Source organism: Styela clava, chromosome 6 (genome assembly GCF_964204865.1).
Source record: "Styela clava chromosome 6, kaStyClav1.hap1.2, whole genome shotgun sequence".
NCBI lineage: Eukaryota > Metazoa > Chordata > Ascidiacea > Stolidobranchia > Styelidae > Styela > Styela clava.
The window spans coordinates 1383493-1402330 of NC_135255.1; the positions used below are offsets into that span (position 1 = coordinate 1383493).

The following is an 18838-nucleotide window of genomic DNA, read 5'->3' on the forward strand; positions in this document are numbered from 1 at the left end:
AATGTGTATGATCAAGGTCATCAGACAAAAATTAAACGCTCCATCGGAGAAAGGAAGTGTCGCAGCCTTGTTTTAATGAACATAGCCCCCGGCACTGCAATACCTTGTTATTAATGATATTGGCTTACACTGCTGTTATTACAAGCCTCAAGTATTAGGTGCCTTCTTAAATATAACCTAAATAAAATATTCTATTGCTTAGTGGATTTGTTTGTTCCTACCTTAGTATTATTAGTAAGATATAGAATCAAGTTTCATGTCGCTGATGTATATGTGAACAATAATTCTAAGCACGCTAGCTGGATTAAAAATTCAGTCGTTTTGAGCTTATCCAATGTTTTACATAAAGTAGTTTGTTGAATCTGTTTGTTTCATTTTGTTTAATAGCATAAGTTGTTATTGTTGATTATTTCTATATCAATTTATGTCCACAATAAGGACACACACAATAGCTTAGTTACTAGTATATATACTACAACGAAATATCAGCACAGCTAAAATATAAACGGTATTGTATTTTATCATTTTGCTATAGCTGGTTCAATTTCAATTTATGTGAAATTATCATTTCTATAGATTTGTTACTAATATATAAAAACAGCATGCGAGTTCAAAAATGGAGAACAAAAGCAGAATACATATCCATGTTTGTCATGCTGATAGCGCACACAGTTGGGACGAATGTAGCTCCATCTGATGAAGTGGACATACAGTTGCTCGGACAGTATATCGACCGCCTGATGAATAAATCCCTTGGAGTTGAAGCAGTGCAGGTAACACAGTCATTCGCTACTGAAAAAAGTATAAAACGAAGCTCAAGGCCATGCTCAGCAATGCCTTTTCCTGTATGAATACAAAATCATTTTTGTCCTTGATTATTATTACAGAAAACTGGCATATAAAGCGAAATGAAAACCTACATACACTTCGTTGTGATATTTACTTATTATTCTTTTGTCAGGCCCGAATTGATGTATTAAATTTCACGAGGACAAAGTATGACGGGAATTTACTTGTGAAACAGGTAACTGAGTTTAAATACGTGATTGTATTCAAATTGTATAAATGTATTGTATATATTAAAGATTGTTAGTATATTTAAACTTCAAGAATTACGCATGACATGAAATTGCCTACAAGGTACTTTTCAAGTTTTGAAACAGGGTATTTAAATGCAGAATAATCGTAATCTGGCAAATGCCAATACTGTGAGAATACTACACCTCTTCCATTTTGTCAGTTATCTGGGATAATATCCGAAAAAATTAGTCAAAATATTGACGGATTAAGATTGACAAAGCAAATTCTTGAAGCAGAGATTCAAACAGGAAAGCACAAAATGTCGTCTCGCTCCAAATGGGTATCGTGCTGCAAGTATGACGAATCTAAAACTGCTATGGATAAACGATTCAAAACAAAGGTGACTTTCAAAAATATTCTAGCTATTCACATAGTTGAAATATCTGTAAACAATTTGTGTATTGCTCATCCTAATGTGTTAACGAGCTGATAACTTTCTGCTCCACATCGCGTGCACAAAATTATCTTGAGATCGACGTCAAAGATTTAAAATTTTCAAATCCTTTTTATCCCAGCAACTCGCTAGGAAATGGATGAAAGTATAATAGCTTCTTGACTTTGATATTTTTCTCTCAAAGAACATTCAGAATTCAAAATAGCTGTGCCAAATTTTTCTATTGCTAAAATTATGTAGAGCTCTAGAAAATTATCTTTCTCCCATGCAAAAAACAATTCTGTCTGTTATCTGTTATACTGCGTTATCTGATTATTGGTATTTTCGTTTCAGATTGACAACAGCACCATTTGCGAACTGGTGTCTCCTTCTACACCATTGGCATACTACCAACTCCCACGGGCTGTTGTGAACCAAATGATTGAAAATAACAAGAATATGCCTTTTTTGAAATGGCAATACGTTGGCTCAAACCAGGGCGTGCTGTTTTCCTACCCAGCACACAGAAATCAGGATTTTTGTAGGGGAAATCAATATGACCCACGATACCGGTACTTTAGTTTCTTTTATTTTGCGTTTCGATAATCAGTATATTGAATTATTAGATATCTAAAACCGCTATTATCGATAGTTTCAAATGCCATTAAAAATCATAGGTAACTCAATTTCGCCGGATGAACATTTAGAAGCGTTTTAGGCAATAAGTCAGCAGTACAATTCAATACAAAACAACTCAGTATTGTTGTAAATTTAATCAATTACGGTACATATATGCAAAGCTACTGGATAGATACCATTAATATTGCATGCTTGCGTTAAATGATTTATCATTTTATTTGGTATTGTTAAGACCGTGGTATGTGGAAGCTGCTAGTCCTGAGAAGAAGCGCGTAGTAATTTTACTGGACTCGTCGAATTCTATGGGTAGAACTCACAATAGTGAACGGTTGATTGACGTTGCTGCTGATGCAATTGGAACGTTGTTGGATTCTTTCATGCCTAGTGATATGGTGATGTTAATACGTTTCACTAATCAACATTCGTTAACACATCGTTAAAAACGGTTAATTTAAGAATCTTTGACGATCAGATAACATTAGTCAATCGAGATTTAATTCTTCGTCATTTTAAATTGTATCTTATAATTTATCTTTTCTATAAAATTTCTTCATCCTGTAAGCCTCGTCATTTAGTTTCGCTTCAGTCGCTTCAGTTTAGCACGCCAATCTTTATTTTAAAAATTTTTTTTTTGGTAATTCGAAGTTTGAAATTTGCGACTGTAGTTTACTACATCATCATTCTAATAGACGTTCCCTTTTTACACGTATTTTTACATATTTTCACAATATGTTTTCGCAGTCGAATTTCCATTTGATTTGTTGGTGGTAAAATGCGTTTTCTTAAAGTTCAATGCCAACTACATTTTCATTTTCTGAATCGGTGTATTTCAGATATTTTAAACTAACGACACATTTAATTTTTGTAAAACAAATTACGGCGCATTGGAAACAAAATAAGACTATACCGACATTGAACTATACCAAACAAAAAATATATGAACATTCAATCAATGCGATACGAGAGATTGTTTTTGTGCGCATAATCGATCATAAATCATTTAAATCAGTTATGTGTGATAGGTACTTTTCACTCTCAGAAAACTAAAGAGCATTTTTGTATCAAATTTATAATATATATAATATATTCGTCTCACTAGGTTGGAATCGTTGCTTTTAATGACACTGCGTTTTATCCAAGCGATTGCTTTAGTAAACAGTTGGCATATGCTGATGGAATGAATAAGAAAAAACTGAAAGAAGAATTTCTATCAAAGTTGCAACCGGGAGGTATTCAATAAAGAACCAATTCACACATTTTTATATAATTGTTCATATTATACTCACAAATATTATTAGGGATACCACCACTTTTCTAAACACATAACTGGTATATGTAAGGCATGCTGGATATTATAAATAAATATATATATAGTAGATAAATAACTAACTATTTTAGTGTGCTGCAAGACTCTTGGAATCACCCAGAACGGTTATCTTCACTCTAGTTACTGCATCTTTGCAGTAAATGCATACGGATCCACCGTCACAAAAGCATAGATGAAGCATAAGTAGTTAGTTCCGCAGAAACCAAATCGATAGCACATATTCGATTTGAAAAAAAAAATCCGAAACATGCTTATCACTAAAATTCCAATTATTTTTCAAGGCCAATCGAATTATGCTGAAGCTTTTCGAGCTGCTTTTGATTTGATGGCATCCGAAAACTTTACCGAAGGTAATGCATCGGGGTTCGTTTATAAACAGGGTGACAAATATAGTTCAGATAAAATAATATACTATATTATATATATATATATATTTTTATAACTGATTTTGAAGTAACAAGAAAGTTCATAATTTTTTGACCATATTTTTTGCTACTCTCAGCTGTGGCGGCTTCATAAGAGGGAATGTTAACAAGTTAGGATTACTAATACCAACGAGGTTTATACTGAACTTGTCACATGGCTGAAGTGTTTGTTTATAATAGCTATTCTCTTCTTCATAGCGACTAGGTAAAATAAATGGTATGTGCACTTGTTGCAACTTTAAAACCTGTTTCGACTATCAAGCAGATTCTTGCCTAAGGATATTTCGTATATTGGAAGACTCTGAAAATCTTCTTGATTTGCCAAAACCATATCATTTCTCGTTATATGTCCTTGACTGTCTATTTGGTTTAACCAGGATTTAATAAAAGAATGCGTTGTGTGATACTGTTCATATCTGACGGAGATGCAAGTGAAATTCACCACAATAAACTAAACAACATTTATCGAATCATCAGGGAAGGAAACAGAAACATATTGAACTATGCAACCATATTTACCTATGGTCTTGGAAGACAAGGTGAATATGTTATCGTAAATAGTGGCAAAATCATGAAGAATTGAATAGTCCATACAATTCATAAATATATGAGTGAGCTAAGTGCGATAAGTCACAATAAGTTGCTTTAATTAAATAGCTCATGTCACGGAACTATATATACTATTATATTTGATCTCATTTCTGCATGTTTTCCTTCCGAACGATGTTTCGTAATTTTGTTAAATAAATCTATGAAGTGCACACATTTCAACGTATTTGGTTATAATTTTTTAAAAAAGAACGTATTTCAACGCAGGAAATTTTATTATATATCTTCAGTTAACATGGAACTTCTGAAAAAATTAGCAAATCAAGATTTCAACGATGAACTCGGTAAAGATGACATCACAGAAAAAGAGGGATTTACTGTACGAAATGTAACGCAAGGTCAGAAACATTTTTTGAATCGTTTATTTGTCAAAAATATAATTTTGGATAAAAACAAAACACATTGTGCCTTGAGTATAGAACAGTGGTAAGACAAAATAGTTAAACGTCTCTCCCGGCCTATTGATTCAATTTACCCGAACCTTTATATAATGAAAAAATGATTTATTTAGGAAGCGCTTACAAGATTCAAGAGCCTTATCAGTTACGAGATCGATTAACTTTCTTTTACACGAAGTTGATTAAAAATGACACAATAGAAAGGAGTGAAGAGCCTTCATTCTCAGTTCCTTACTTTGATCCTGGTGGCCTCGGTTAGTAAAATTTGTTGTTAACAAAATTTCGTTAAGGTTCATGAATAATCTCTGTACGTGGTTTATGTAGATGGCGGAAGGCGGTCGAAAGCTGTGGATTGTACTTCCGAGCCATATAAACGAGGATTTTTATATAAACTAGTCTGAAAATTATCTCAAAAAAAAATTTGCGCGAAATCAAGAGTGCGTTATCCTGGCAAATGCAGATAATGCCAAACTTGGATAATTCCAAATCTTCATTTCCAAATCTTTTTGGCTTTGTATTTGAATAAAAACTTATATATATATGGACTTGATCGGGTAAAAAGTATGAATCATGGGATGCACTTCATGAAATATGAATTGGGATGTATTGCGCTTCGATTGAAAGTACTAGAATTCCAACTAGATAAGAGGTGTGAAATGCATTAATACTACTTTTCCAATTTAACAATGCTAAAAACTGTTTTTATAGGTTTGATATTCACAGTTGGATTTCCTGTAGTAGGGCAGGATGCAAAAAGAACATTCATTGCCGCCGTTGCTGCCAATGACATCTCCATATCGGATCTGTTGGGTGATGTCATCAAACTTAAAAATGACGATAGGTCATATGTTTTTGTGATAGGTAAGAGAAAAACTTTTTGCTCAATACTGCATCTAAAATAGGCGAATCGTGAAATCTATACAATGAAAATGTCAAAGTTGTATTATTCGCTTTGACCCCTATTTTTTAATAATACTCGATTGTGATTTACAGATGGATCTGGACGTGTTCTTATTCACCCGTTGATGCCGGTGCCAGAAAAATCTCTCAATACACCATATTTTATCCACATCGAAACCTTGGAGCGCGATGAGGCTTTGAAATGCGTAATTAAGTCGATGAAGGAAGGTCTCAAAGGAGAGAAGACGATTCTTTCAAATAGAGTTGCACCGGCTGGCGACTGCAATAAAGTATTCATTGTAAGTTTCGCGACAGATTGTCCTTTTTTCCGTTTGTTATTTCGCTGTTTGTTGACTTGTAAGTTGTCTTTGTTTTTCATGTACTTTGACTCTATAACACACTTTGTACAGATCTTGGAAAAGGTAAATCAATGTTCATTCAGCCTGAAACACTCGAAACTTGTAAATAAAAACAAATCCCAAACGCATTATCGTAGGCAGAGGGAGAGGCAATTCAACTGACTACTGGAAATCAAACTACAAATTCTAAATATTATATTTTTACTTTGATTCAAACAAAAACTATTATAAAATGAAATCATTTGCGAGAATCAACTAAATTCCATACGTTTTCCTCTAACAGCTTGGTAATTATACTCAAATTAGTGATTAATATTTTGATTTCATCATTGTTTTAATTTCATCATATATATATATACAGATAAATCAAACTTACCACTGGCATTCTATACCAAACACAAACTTTTCGCTGTGCTTTGTTGAAGAAGTGAATGACTACATCGTGAATTTAAGTCCTCCTCAGTCCATTTTTGGTTGTTTCGACAAAAAAGGAAATTCAATTGTCGCTCATCGGTGCCCAAATATGAGTATGTCTACTTTCCGTTACCACAGACTAGATTTGTTCAATACTCAAGACGTTTGCCGCCATCTTTATAAGGTAATTGTTGTGACAGTTTATTTATTATACCCAAAATTATTAGGCTTGCTTGAATATATTTTGTAAGTATAGGTAAAAAGATATTGCCTATCAGCCATATGGCAGAAATTCGAGCGGTACTAAAATTCATTGGCACTGCCTGAAGTTTCTGCTTCATCTATTGAGTCTATAGTTGGATTGCAGTTATTAAATTGAGACAATAAAAACTGTTTAAAATTTGAAGCATCGATTGGGAGAATACCAGCTTATACACCGTGGCAAATCATTTCAAACAGCAGCCCAGATACCTACATTTAGTCACCGATATGATGCCTACCAATTATTCACCGACCATCGATACCTACTCTTTCTGATCCCTTCCATGTTGTCTACTATTAACTGAATCTCTTGTCACGGATTCCTGCGATTCCCACCTTTTTAAGTCGGGTTCTCTCGGCGAGATATCCGCAAAGATGTTCGATCAAGAAAACTTAATGCGGTTACTGGTGATGCAGCAAAAGAATGTCGTAAAATAAATAAAGAAAGCGTGAAGATGTAATAGCTTGGCACCCCTTCCATTTCCAAGTAGATTTAACAGTAATTGACCCAATAGTATAATAAAAAAGCGTTTGTCCCAATGACAACTGCCAAAATAACAAAATAGCAGACACGCTTTAGCAAAACGATGCATATATGCCGAATTCGCGTTCAAATTAGGAAACAAATATTGAGTTAGTTGCTCTGTGTCATGAGAGCAAAATTTTTATTTTACAATTGTTTTTCAAACAAAAAAATTTCTGTCCTCAGGGTCTTCTCTAGAAAGTGAACAGAAAAACTGCTGCACTCCACAATGAAAACAGTCCCAAATGAATATTGAATGAATATTGTTAAATAAATTGAATTGAAGTGCAAAATCAAGTAGTGAAGATATGTTTAAGCACTAGCGTTTAAAATCTCTATATATATGCATCCATGAAATTTTTTTTAGATGTCGACCGTAACTTCCAGTGTTGTAAAACTATCGCCGCAGTGTTTTATACAGCCAGAAGAATATGAATCAAATAGTGAAACTATAAAACAAGTGCAAGAATATGAGAGTATGTTCAACGATTTTTTGAGTGCGTCGTCAATGGAGGAGGCTTATCAGATTTATAAATACTATACAACACCCCCTTTAACATGTGGTAAGTATAGAAAGAATCCATACGAGCCCTTAATACAAGTCAAAAAATTATTTGATGAAGTCTTTCAACTAAAAAAGAAATTCCAAGCTTTAAAGTATAAATGGGGTAATGGTGTGTCGAAATTATAAAATTTAGACAATCCAACTATACTGCTTTGCAGCTGAAATATGTTAAGGAAATGTGTTGGAAATTTAGCTATAAGGGACGTTACATTATTTGTAGAACAAAAGTGTCCGGTTTCTCAAATAATTTGTAATTTGCAGTTGGTGTACGAATTTAAATTTTGTAAAACTATTCACCATTATCATAGATTCGATTCATGTTAACGTAATATCGGATATCATTTGGACATCAAGTGTGGATGCGATTTGGATGTCAGAAAAAGACAATCACATAGTCAGGCGATTCATTGGTACAAGGTCAGGAATGGTCAGATTCTATCCTGGAACAAACATAACTTCTTCGTATGATCCGATAACACGGATTTGGTTAGTGCAAATTAATATTAATATTATCATTATTTAACATTCTGGTGATTTACGGTTGTTTGTATAAAACCTTGAAAGAACGGATTGAAAAAACGTCGTGTAGAATTTTGTACCTATTTACTAATCACCACTTCTATACAACAGGATGTATGATTGTTATTTTTGAAATTGTCAATAGTGATCAAGGATAACACTTGCGGAGGATTCCCGTACTACATTAATTCGATAAATTTTGAAGAAACCGACTTTTAAGTTAAAACTGTATTTTTGTCTCTGTGTATAAATTTGTTATCTTGTTAGCGCATTTAAATTTGAACAACAATATTCAATTGAAAACCTGAAATCAGCATTTAGGGATATCATAAGTTTAGCTGAGAGTAATTATCAAATATGATAAAAGGTTTTTCAATGTAAATTGGGAATGACAAAAAATGCGCTCATTCCATGAATTGGTAATTTTGTAATTATTGACGATAATGCTTATGTATCCTTATTGATTCAACACTGATGCTTGAGATTGAAGTAGACTGAAACCAGCACGTAGATTTCAGACACACACAAAAATTAACCGTTTGAGAATGATTAACCTGAAAAGGGTAATTACTGTTTGGCCGAGACACTGCCCGGAAATTACGGGCGTATCATATATACGGGAGTAGACGGCGAAAGACAAAACGTGCAACGAAAGCTAGCACGCAACTTCACAGAAACCCACAATATTGTTGCAACTGTTCAACAGCATGATATGGAAATAATAAACGATAAGATTACTTTTTTAGTTTACTCCACAGTAGCGCTTTCTGGAAAAATTTAGATAATTAGATAATATTTCTTTTTCACAAAATTTTTTATCACGTCACCCTTAAAGAAATAAAATATGAAATAATAAAGCCCACGCCGAAATTGTAAAAAAAATTTCCGGAACACTTTCATAATATATATACATTTAATACGCCTCCAATATTTAACATTTTCCACGTGTATCTCGCTTATTGACTCAATAATTAGGATCAACGCGATGGTAGGAACTTTTTTAATTTTTATACTGTATGAAATGGCTTGTTTTTTTATAGGTATGAATTAGCACTTGCTTATCCAGACATGCGAGTATTTTCACTTCCTTATAAAGATGTTGCTGGTGCAGGAAATGTCATAACAATAAGTCATACTGTACACACTCCACAAATTCCACTTAACGATTGGGTAAGATCAACTTAGGATTCCATAATTATTATTAAGCAAAATATCTGTTACAAAGTAATACGCTTTTACTTGTTACATTAAAATACTATCACCATCGCTCCATTTAAAGTAATAAATTCTCATATTTATTTCGAGAGAGAAGAAAGTTGATAAAACGACTTAATCATGTGGCGGGCGAAGGCTTTCTTTACGGTTATTACAGTCAATGTCGCTATTGCATGGTTCTCGTCTCAGATACATGCATCTGAGTTGTTGAAAGGTACTCTATACGCACGATTGTATGGTTGTAAAAAGTGCGTGGTTTGTCACATGGATTCATCTAGAATTTATAATGATGACCTACATACTTAAACTTAGGCTGAACTTAGACATGTTCTGTCATAAGATATGAAATCTGAAAATATGCAGATATTTTTACATTACCGGCTAACCGGCTAAGCCTTCCTTTTGTCGACCTTCTATTCTATTTGTTTATGCAATTTTACACTTGCATCTACATTATTCGAGTACAAATATGATTTAAATCTTCAACCTTAAAAGTCTCTTATTAACTTTGAATTACGATTACATAACAAAATTGAAAAATTCAACTTTCACAGAACGCGGGATTAACCGAGAAGAAAGTGATTGGTGTGATGGGATTGGATTTGTCACTTACATATATCTACGCAAAACTTCTTGAGTTTTATCCAATGTGCAAAATGAGGTTTGATACAGTAACCAGGATAGGATTTACATATTTATCCCGGGGGAGAGGAAAGCCGATAAGACGGCTTATCCATATGGCGAACCACGCCTCTCGTCCGGTTACCATTCCAAGTCGGGTATGGGATTAGATTTACTGTATTGTTTGTTTTCGGAAGCATGGACTTGGTGGTGGAGGAAGCCGTAACCGACCAGCGGTTACGTGAACCACCCACCGACGGCGAGGAGTCCAGCAATCCTCTCGCACATAACCATCCCTGCATGGGATTCGAACCTGCGAACCCACGCAGAGTAGTTAGAGGTGCGTTGGCGAGCGTATTCCTAAAGCTTAGCCCGTTGAGCCACACCGCCGCGCCAACATACGTGTCTATAGGGGATACACAAATAAACATTTTGATTTTATTAATTTTACAAACAAATTAATTTTAGATGGCATTGCATTCTGATGGATATCAGAGGATATTTAGTTTTACACCAAGATTATACAGAATCAGGTTCGCCGGAAAGAAAACACATTACCGGTAAGTACACTTAAGCTAAAAAAAAATCAAATTACCGATTGCAGTTATACATAAAGGAATTAATTTCTCGAATTAGATAATTTGAGACGAATTGTTAATAGTGGCCCTATCAATGTTTCGTCAGTTCATTGAGATGTTGTATTTCTTTGCCTGACATTGATGAGCCTGGAGTACTCGAAAGTTTTGACGCAATGCGGCTTTGTCATGAAGTTCACACAAACTGTCTGCAGCAACAGTAGGCCTACGTCACCTCGCGCATATGTTTGCGTCATAAGCTTGCAACAAATCTATTCGGAGAGATCCGGGTCACGTGATTTTGACATGTATTGTAGATATCATCGTGTATCACTCAATTTTGGTAGTAATGCCATCTTTTGAAATAAACCAATCATATCTTTTGGAAATCAAGTCGTGTTACCATACTATAAATTCGAAGCTGTACTCAACATAACATGCTGTCTCCAATTATATATAGACTTAATGTGTAATAACGTGGGCCAATAGTATTTCGAATTTTTCTCAAAAATTACGATCATTATTCCCTTCCCATATACTGATATAAGTTGCTCTGCTTTACCTACTTCGGTAGGTCGAAAGATTAGGATTGTGTTATAATTAAGGCATTAAACCACCTACTCAACGGTTTATGGAGACCAACAACAGGCAACTATTTTTCATTACATATGTTTGTAGACAATTACACACTTACAATATTTTGTATAATTACTTGTTCTGGCAAAAGATATTATTCAGTCTATTGAAAATGATGTATATTGGCATCTGACATCCGTTTAAGTGCTAAACTTTGTTATGTGAATCAATCTTATATATTTGTACGTTTATTTGTACTTTGTACAGTCTGTAAAGGAGAAAAATATGACGAATAATATGTAAAAAGATAAGGTTGATGCTGGAACAAACTTTCATATTTGTACTTGCGATTAGTTCTATTTTCATTTCGAACTTATAGTTACTTACTGTAATTTTGAGGGGACGCACCTGCCATTTTAATAATATAATGAATTTGAATTTATCATTTTCAAGGCGAAGATGGTCCATTATCGGAAATTCTTCTCCAACGAGGTTTAATGTATAGAGCAAGGTGTCTTGAATTAGAGACAACAAAGTACAAAGTTACATACGTTCTGGTTGAAAATGCTTATGTGAATGAAATGGAACACAGGTTGCGTACTCATTTTATTGAATTGAGGTTTACTTGTCATATTTACTGCCTAATGGTGGTATTTACATGTGTGGACTTGTGTGTCAAAATTTATAGAAATTTATATTTAATATAGGTTTCTGGGAAAACTATTCTTCCCATTCTATTTGATATGAGATAAGATAATGATGATGAATCGCCTTTCAACTAATAATCATTTTCCTCGTAGTGGGGAACATAATTTATTTGTTTGCTTATTTATAATTTTTATTAATATTTTAGGGACAAATGCAAACGATACTACATGGAAGCAGTTCCCAACACCAACATATTTTTTGTAGCAAGAGAATCCCACAGTTCTTGTTATTATCATACATGTGTCAAATTCAACAAGGTAAAAATAGCAAATGTTCACTATACGACGAACAATGCAATATGTGGCGCACAACTACGATATAGTTAGGTTTGTTACATAACCACCTGTGGGTAACAGAGTGACGTCGATATAGTTGATTCATGCCATCCTAACTCCATTTTCAGTGCCACGTTGTTGAGTTTTCGAAACAAGTTATTTGTATGCAAATATTTGAACGCAATATATATATATAACACCCTTTTTCGCTCTCTATGGCCTATTTGAATGCTTTGATATTCTTGAGAAACAACTTTTGGAAATATTCCGATATTTTTATCAAAGTAATTAAACGAATTACGGTTTGCCTCAACGAATTATACCTCATTCAAAAAGTTTTGTGGGCAAATTTTGGTAGCCTATGAGGGTTTTTCGATTCTTTTTTTGATTATTTAGCCATGCAGTCAACACACGGAATGTGTTATACACGATGATTGGTCAAACACAACATGCGAATGCCCATGCAGAGCTGATCTCACGATAAACAGCTGTACCAGCTTCGTTGATGTGAGTATTTATGTGACATTTGCGGCTTTGACGCTGTTATTTTTTCAAAGAGTTGGTCTTGTGAAATACTTTTTCTTTTTGATTTTATATATATTTACGCATTATATTAATGCTTATTCGGACATCCTCATCATAGTACTAAATCCAAAAATATTTCCTGACAAATTTTACTGACTTAGTTTTATGGTTTGCCTTTTAGGCTGGTGTTGATATCGTAGCCTGCTATCCATTTCGAGATCGATGTAAAGTTGTTGAAAACGATTGTTATGCTGACTCATTGCCACCTTGCTACGACCCAAAATGCGAGAAACTGGTAAGAATGTCCCTACTAATATGCATGTAAACCAAGGGTGTGCAACCTTTAATACAAGAGTGCCAGTTAAAAATAACTGGATGAAACCGCGGGCCGCATCTTTATTTAACATAGGCTTTGTAGTAGTTGCAGGTACAAAAATGTTGGTTATGAATCCTATGATACGCATTGTTTGCCTCGCACAAGCTAGCTGCCAGGGCATTGTAACGTCATAGGTATAGAGATCAAGGGTCGGCAACCTTTTTGTCGCTCGCGGGTCAAAATTAAAGGCTGCAAGTCTTGGCGGACCGCACAAATTTTTTGAAAGTTAAAAACTGAACAGCGCGCGAAGACTTCGACAATAGGGAACTCAACTCAGTCGTTCTATTAAAAGAAAAAAATACAAATGACATTTAGCGTGACACTTGTTGTTGCATCACGCTTGACAGCTTTTCGACATCGGCGGCACACTGAATGAAGCAAACATTAGAACATTTTTAAATGGGTTCAGCTTGTTCTTTGTGATCTACTTAAACGGAGATGAGCCGATTAGGAAAGCAGCCTAAACTGTGCAGGGCAGTGTGCTCAGAGCAAAAATCTGTTGAATTCAGTGAGCAGTATTGTCCCAGAAAATTTTGCTAAATATATGGTATTTTACTGTAGCATTGAAACAATTACCCGAAAAGGAATACAAAAATTATCAATTTATCCTGAGAAGTTAACTATATCATTGAAACTTATTTTAGGTATCACACTTCAACTGTTCCAGTGTCGTTGGATGTACTTGGTGCAAAAAAAGTTTGTCTGGAGCATATTTAGAGAAACCTTATTGCTCTGAGACTGATTTTTGTTACAATGGTTTTGAAGGACAGAAAATACTTGGCATTGGTAATTCATATATAAATAAAGATAATTGCACTTTTTGTTCTTCGAATACACAAACTGGAAATAACAATTTAAATAATCTAATCACTACATCTGTTGCATTTCAAGGCATTTCGTTTTTGAAACTCATTATCGATATTAGATTTGCTAAAATGAAGGACGACATACCTAGCCATATTGAGAAAAATAAAAAAAAACTTCAAAATTTCAAGCACTTTTCATTACGTCAGTATCATATTTCTAATGGTATCTCACTTCAGACATAAATCCCGAGGTGTGCTACACACAAGTGGAACTGGATGACAAAATTTTGTTGACAATTTGTGTATCAGGCGGAATGTTTGTTATAATATTCGTAGCGACAATAAGCGGTTGTTGTTATCTACATAGAAAAATGAATAAACGGAAAAAAATGTTAAAATCTAACAATAGCAATCAAGTATATTCAGAAGGTATGTCAACTTTTTATCAACTATGTTATACTATAATATTAATTCATGAATACCGAATACTGTTATGGTATGGTTTAACCATGGTGCTGATAACTAGGGTAGTATTGTAAACATTAACAATTTTTAAGGTTATTTTTAGGGTTACGGTTCTCTGTTCTTGTATATAAAATATATCTAAATATAACATTCCAGTTGACGACGATATTGCAAACATTTTTGCTGCGATTGGTGGAAAAGCAGGAGGTTCGGTTCAGTCGAACAGTATATCCATAGGACCCAGAGAATCTGTGCAAACAAGCGCATCGTCTGTCGGAACAAGTGCACGACAAAGATCTTTGTCGTCGCCACAAGTTGTAAGTTATTGTTGATGCGAAGCGACTTAACGATAGTATATATTTTACAGTTTACGACTTACATTTGAAGATTCTATCAATTCATAAGAGAGTTAATTAAAAACACATGTCGTTCATCACTGAGCGAACAATTCGACATTATGTATTTCCTTGAATATTGTGCATAATCGAATTGAGCTAAGATCTATTGCCCGACGAACCAATTCCAAACTTTTCAAAAACTGACTGTCATCTGATATCAATTAACTCTGGTTTATATGCTTAGACCGTCTTAGCAAACTACCATTTTTTGTAACGTGTCAATAATATAGTTTGCACCATTCTATTTAGGTGCTCTCTATAGTCGATAGTGACGGAGCTGAAATAGCAAGAAGTTTACCCAGGCCTGTTCAAATCGTTCGTGGTAAACAATTTGTTAACAAAGATGGAGGGAAAATTTCATCCTCGGACAATGACAAAGAAAAGCCACATCCAACAAATTTTAAACCGAGCATCCGATTGGGAGAAGCAACTTCAGGTAGGGTCATCCAAAAATGACTTTTCGTGTTCTGGCGTACCATAATATGGTTCACAGTAGATTCTGTGTCAAAAATAGATAACAAGTAAACGTGAAGTTAGGATAAAATACCACGTTCTACTACAACAGATTACCGAACCGAGTCAAAGTGAAAACTATCTTAACAATTAACCTTGTCCATATAAATTTCAGGATCGGCCAATCCATTTGTAGACGCAAGCTCCAACATCGCTGAAGCCGCTATCAAAAGTAAAATTTCATCTGAAAACAACGCTGCAAAACATTCAGATAATGAGGAGCAAACAAACCACATTGCTGAAAAATATTACAAAACTACTCAAAATAAAGAACACAACAACGTCCTTTCGGGGAATGCCACACGTGCTAAACACGCTCGAAAAGCACTGCCATCAGAGGATCGAACGCAACAGAGTAGCCTAAAGTATGTGAATAGGTAGGATCAATTCAGGGCGTTTTTACATGCTAATACTATGTGAACAATTCTCTTCTGAGAATAATCTAGCTTACGGATGACAATTTGAAGAGACAATAGAAATTGACCTAAACGGCCTTTCATTTCATTACGCGTAATATAGAAAATTATTTATTTTTTTGAAAATTGCTATTTCTTTTTTTACTGGTCAAAAATAGTCCTGGCTTTAATTCGCAGTTTGTTTTAAAATTAGACAATATCTTGAACATCCATTTAGGCTGTACGGACACAACGCGTCAACAATTAAACTGTATCACTCAAGTCATATTTTTTGTTTTCAGGATGAAATCTATTACTAATATACTCCTTTCGGTGTTGAAGAAAAAGGAGCAACCAGTAGTTAGCCCATTGGATGATATTTCAAGTGTGGATGACATCAGTTCAATGTATTTCAACATGTTTGAAGAACCAAAGAATGTTGAATGTGATGTTCCAATAATACAGTCCGATCATTCTGATGAAGAATGCACAGAAAATCAAGTACAAAGTGGTGCAGTATTAGACTATATGTCTATGTGTAGCGGTGATTCAAGCCGAGTTAATAATGATAATAGCTGGCGAACAGCTTCATCACAAGAACTAGCAGAAGTAGGAGAAGATACAATTGACGATGAGCCTGACCACGTAGAAGTATTACGCGACAATAATGTCGATTCAAAAGTTAGTGAAGAGTTTGTAAGCAATAAAGTTGTTTACATTAAAACAATATCAAAGCAAGACAATGCGAATAGCAAAAATTTAGATAATGCGTGTCTTTCTGCAGAAATGAAAAATAGCACTAATAAATATACCAATGCAGGTGCGAATTCTAACAAAGCGGAACGTAACCCATCTTACGATCACTCAAGCCAACTCCAGAATAAAGAACACACAGATCGAATCAAAAACAGGAAAAAAAGGAGTAGAAACACTGATAATTTTATTGTTTATGTATAATTCATTTTTTTTTTCATTTGCACCATCTATTATTTTATATTTTGGAGCTCCTATCAAATCTGGGAAGTGAATTATAAATTTTTACTCCATATATATCATGTATAGTCTTTTGCTAGCAACGTTAAAATACCATGTTTCGTAGAATCATACTCCTGTACCTGATTTATTGATGCACGTCAATCGATTCAGCAATGGAAAACCCATCAGTGCTTGTAAAACGTGGTAGTTTCCATATCGCGTTCAGTACATGCATAAGAATGATTATTTCCCTTCGAGCACCAGGGATTGTCAGTGGGTGGTCTTGAATATGCTCAGGCATGGGTCAAGTTGACATACGCTAGCAAATCGCTTTTGCTGTATGAATTTGTTTCAAATATGCATGCTTGTGGTGGTTAAGACCCGAGGATGTTGAGATTTGGTCACCAACATACTTCGTCGTATATTTGCGCCATCGAAGGCTGAAATCAAATCCAAGGGATAACGAATGATTTAGGCAGACAGAGCGTTCATTTCACAACAACTCCTCTAAAGACATTAGAAGAATTATTCCCATTTATTTCATTGCACTCATTTTTACCAATTTAGCAAATAAAAATTGAATGACAGAATGTTTTTCGATAGTTTTTTATTGTGCCGCAAATTGCACTACTTGATCCAATGCCGAATTTGCATTACGCAAGCCTTGCTTTTTTTGACTGCAGTGGCAGTAAATCTATTAAAACCAGACTTCCATCATGCTCCCGAACAAGATACGCATGCCCAGCAAGTATAATAGGTTTGATTTCCCAGATACACTGAACAATGAACACGATTTGGAAATCGGAAAACTGGCAAAGCCTCTAAAATGTTTAAAAACATGTGGAAATACATGTACCAGTTTACCCATCTTTGATAAGAAGAGCCAAGAGCAATTTGGACTAAATGTCAATTGCACCGTTTTCACTGCACTGGTTACAATAGTGCCAATATCAATTTGAATTGCTCGTGACTTTCACTGGTCAGCTGCAGATGCGGTGACTGGTACGTTTTAAAAAAAACTTACTCAATCAACCTTGTGGTATCTGGGCAGTGGCGCGTCAAACTTTCCTGCTGCCCGGGGAGAGTTTCTGATAATGTTGTCTCTTATACCTAACCTAACTTCAAAAATAATATGGGGGATAAACAAATTATGGATGTTGGTATACATGGGAATAAATAAATTAACGGTCAAGTGAGATTAAAATATTTGTAATATTATTATTAAAATTTTAAATCATCAAACTAAGCAACAAACTCACCCCTATAACGTGCTGCCCGGGGCTGCTGCCACTTTGCCTCCAAGACTGTACCTGGCCTCCGCAGCAGGTAAACTACTAACTTTTCCGCTCTCCACAATAAAGCAATCCCGCATGAAATCGAATTGTGAGCAAGAATGTTGCAAACATTTTTGGGTGAGAAATTAATTGTCTTGTGTATTATGGTATTTCAACGAAAACTTTCAAGTTGGACTTAGATGTACGTAGGCCTACATCTGGAAACGCATTTTCTATGGTAATGAATGGTTCACTCCAAAATTTCATGCAATTGTACTTCAACTTATATTCTATCTCCGTGCAACAGACGTGCCCTAATGAATTGAATTCTTGCTGGATTAGTATCGTTTGTGATTTTGGAAGGATAGTAGAAACCCTCTTATAATCGTTATCGACGTTATGAGTCTTATGACATTCCAAGACTGCATTAGCCAGTCAATATAGACTTTTGCATGTATCGCTTTATTTCCTCATACAGAACTGTAATAGTTTGAAGTAGCGTTAAATGTAGTTTTAACTTTTTCGTAGTTGTTTAATCCATTTCGATTTTAAAACAGCTAGGGTTCCACTGAAGTCCTCGGTCTTGCATAGGAAAAATTTGGCAATTAATATTTTTACCCAAGTATAATGCTTGGCATTTATTCATATTTATTTTGCACCCAGACATGGTAAAGAAAATATCGGTTTCCGAAAATATTGTTTTGATACTTTTTTGTGACCCATCGCAATATACTGTTGCATCATCTGCA

At 34.6% G+C, this 18838-nt stretch overlaps 1 protein-coding gene and 1 long non-coding RNA gene across 3 annotated transcripts in view; one reads left to right on the forward strand and one right to left on the reverse strand.

The window, feature by feature from the left end:
* LOC120330772 (uncharacterized) overlaps positions 1-18838 on the reverse strand; it is a 188918-nt gene that overhangs the window by 110305 nt on the left and 59775 nt on the right. The gene's annotated exons all lie outside the window — the stretch shown is intronic.
* On the forward strand, positions 239-17512 carry LOC120330763 (VWFA and cache domain-containing protein 1-like). 2 transcript variants are annotated; one of them, XM_039397674.2, is made up of 28 exons: positions 239-773; positions 962-1024; positions 1241-1420; positions 1808-2025; positions 2325-2484; positions 3192-3321; positions 3701-3769; positions 4222-4383; positions 4684-4791; positions 4965-5105; positions 5560-5712; positions 5845-6050; positions 6472-6708; positions 7676-7871; positions 8182-8359; positions 9433-9562; positions 10162-10268; positions 10697-10788; positions 11833-11971; positions 12233-12344; positions 12759-12869; positions 13069-13182; positions 13908-14049; positions 14307-14498; positions 14691-14851; positions 15182-15368; positions 15561-15810; positions 16143-17512. In XM_039397674.2, exons 1-28 carry the CDS (start codon positions 603-605, stop codon positions 16795-16797), a joined length of 4764 nt encoding a protein of 1587 aa, XP_039253608.2. In that variant the 5' UTR covers positions 239-602; the 3' UTR covers positions 16798-17512. The 2 variants fall into 2 exon arrangements, with proteins under 2 accessions (XP_039253608.2, XP_039253607.2); XM_039397673.2 differs by having other exon boundaries at positions 258-773; positions 15561-15822.

What these genes read in the sequence shown, in the direction of transcription:
- LOC120330763 (XM_039397673.2), top strand. Translation starts at nt 603, where the DNA reads ATGCGAGTTCAAAAATGGAGAACAAAAGCAGAATACATATCCATGTTT. An exon ending in TTGGAGTTGAAGCAGTGCAG is followed by an intron (nt 774 to 961) that starts GTAACACAGTCA and finishes TTCTTTTGTCAG; the next exon opens with GCCCGAATTGATGTATTAAA. An exon ending in TGTACGAAATGTAACGCAAG is followed by an intron (nt 4,792 to 4,964) that starts GTCAGAAACATT and finishes TGATTTATTTAG; the next exon opens with GAAGCGCTTACAAGATTCAA.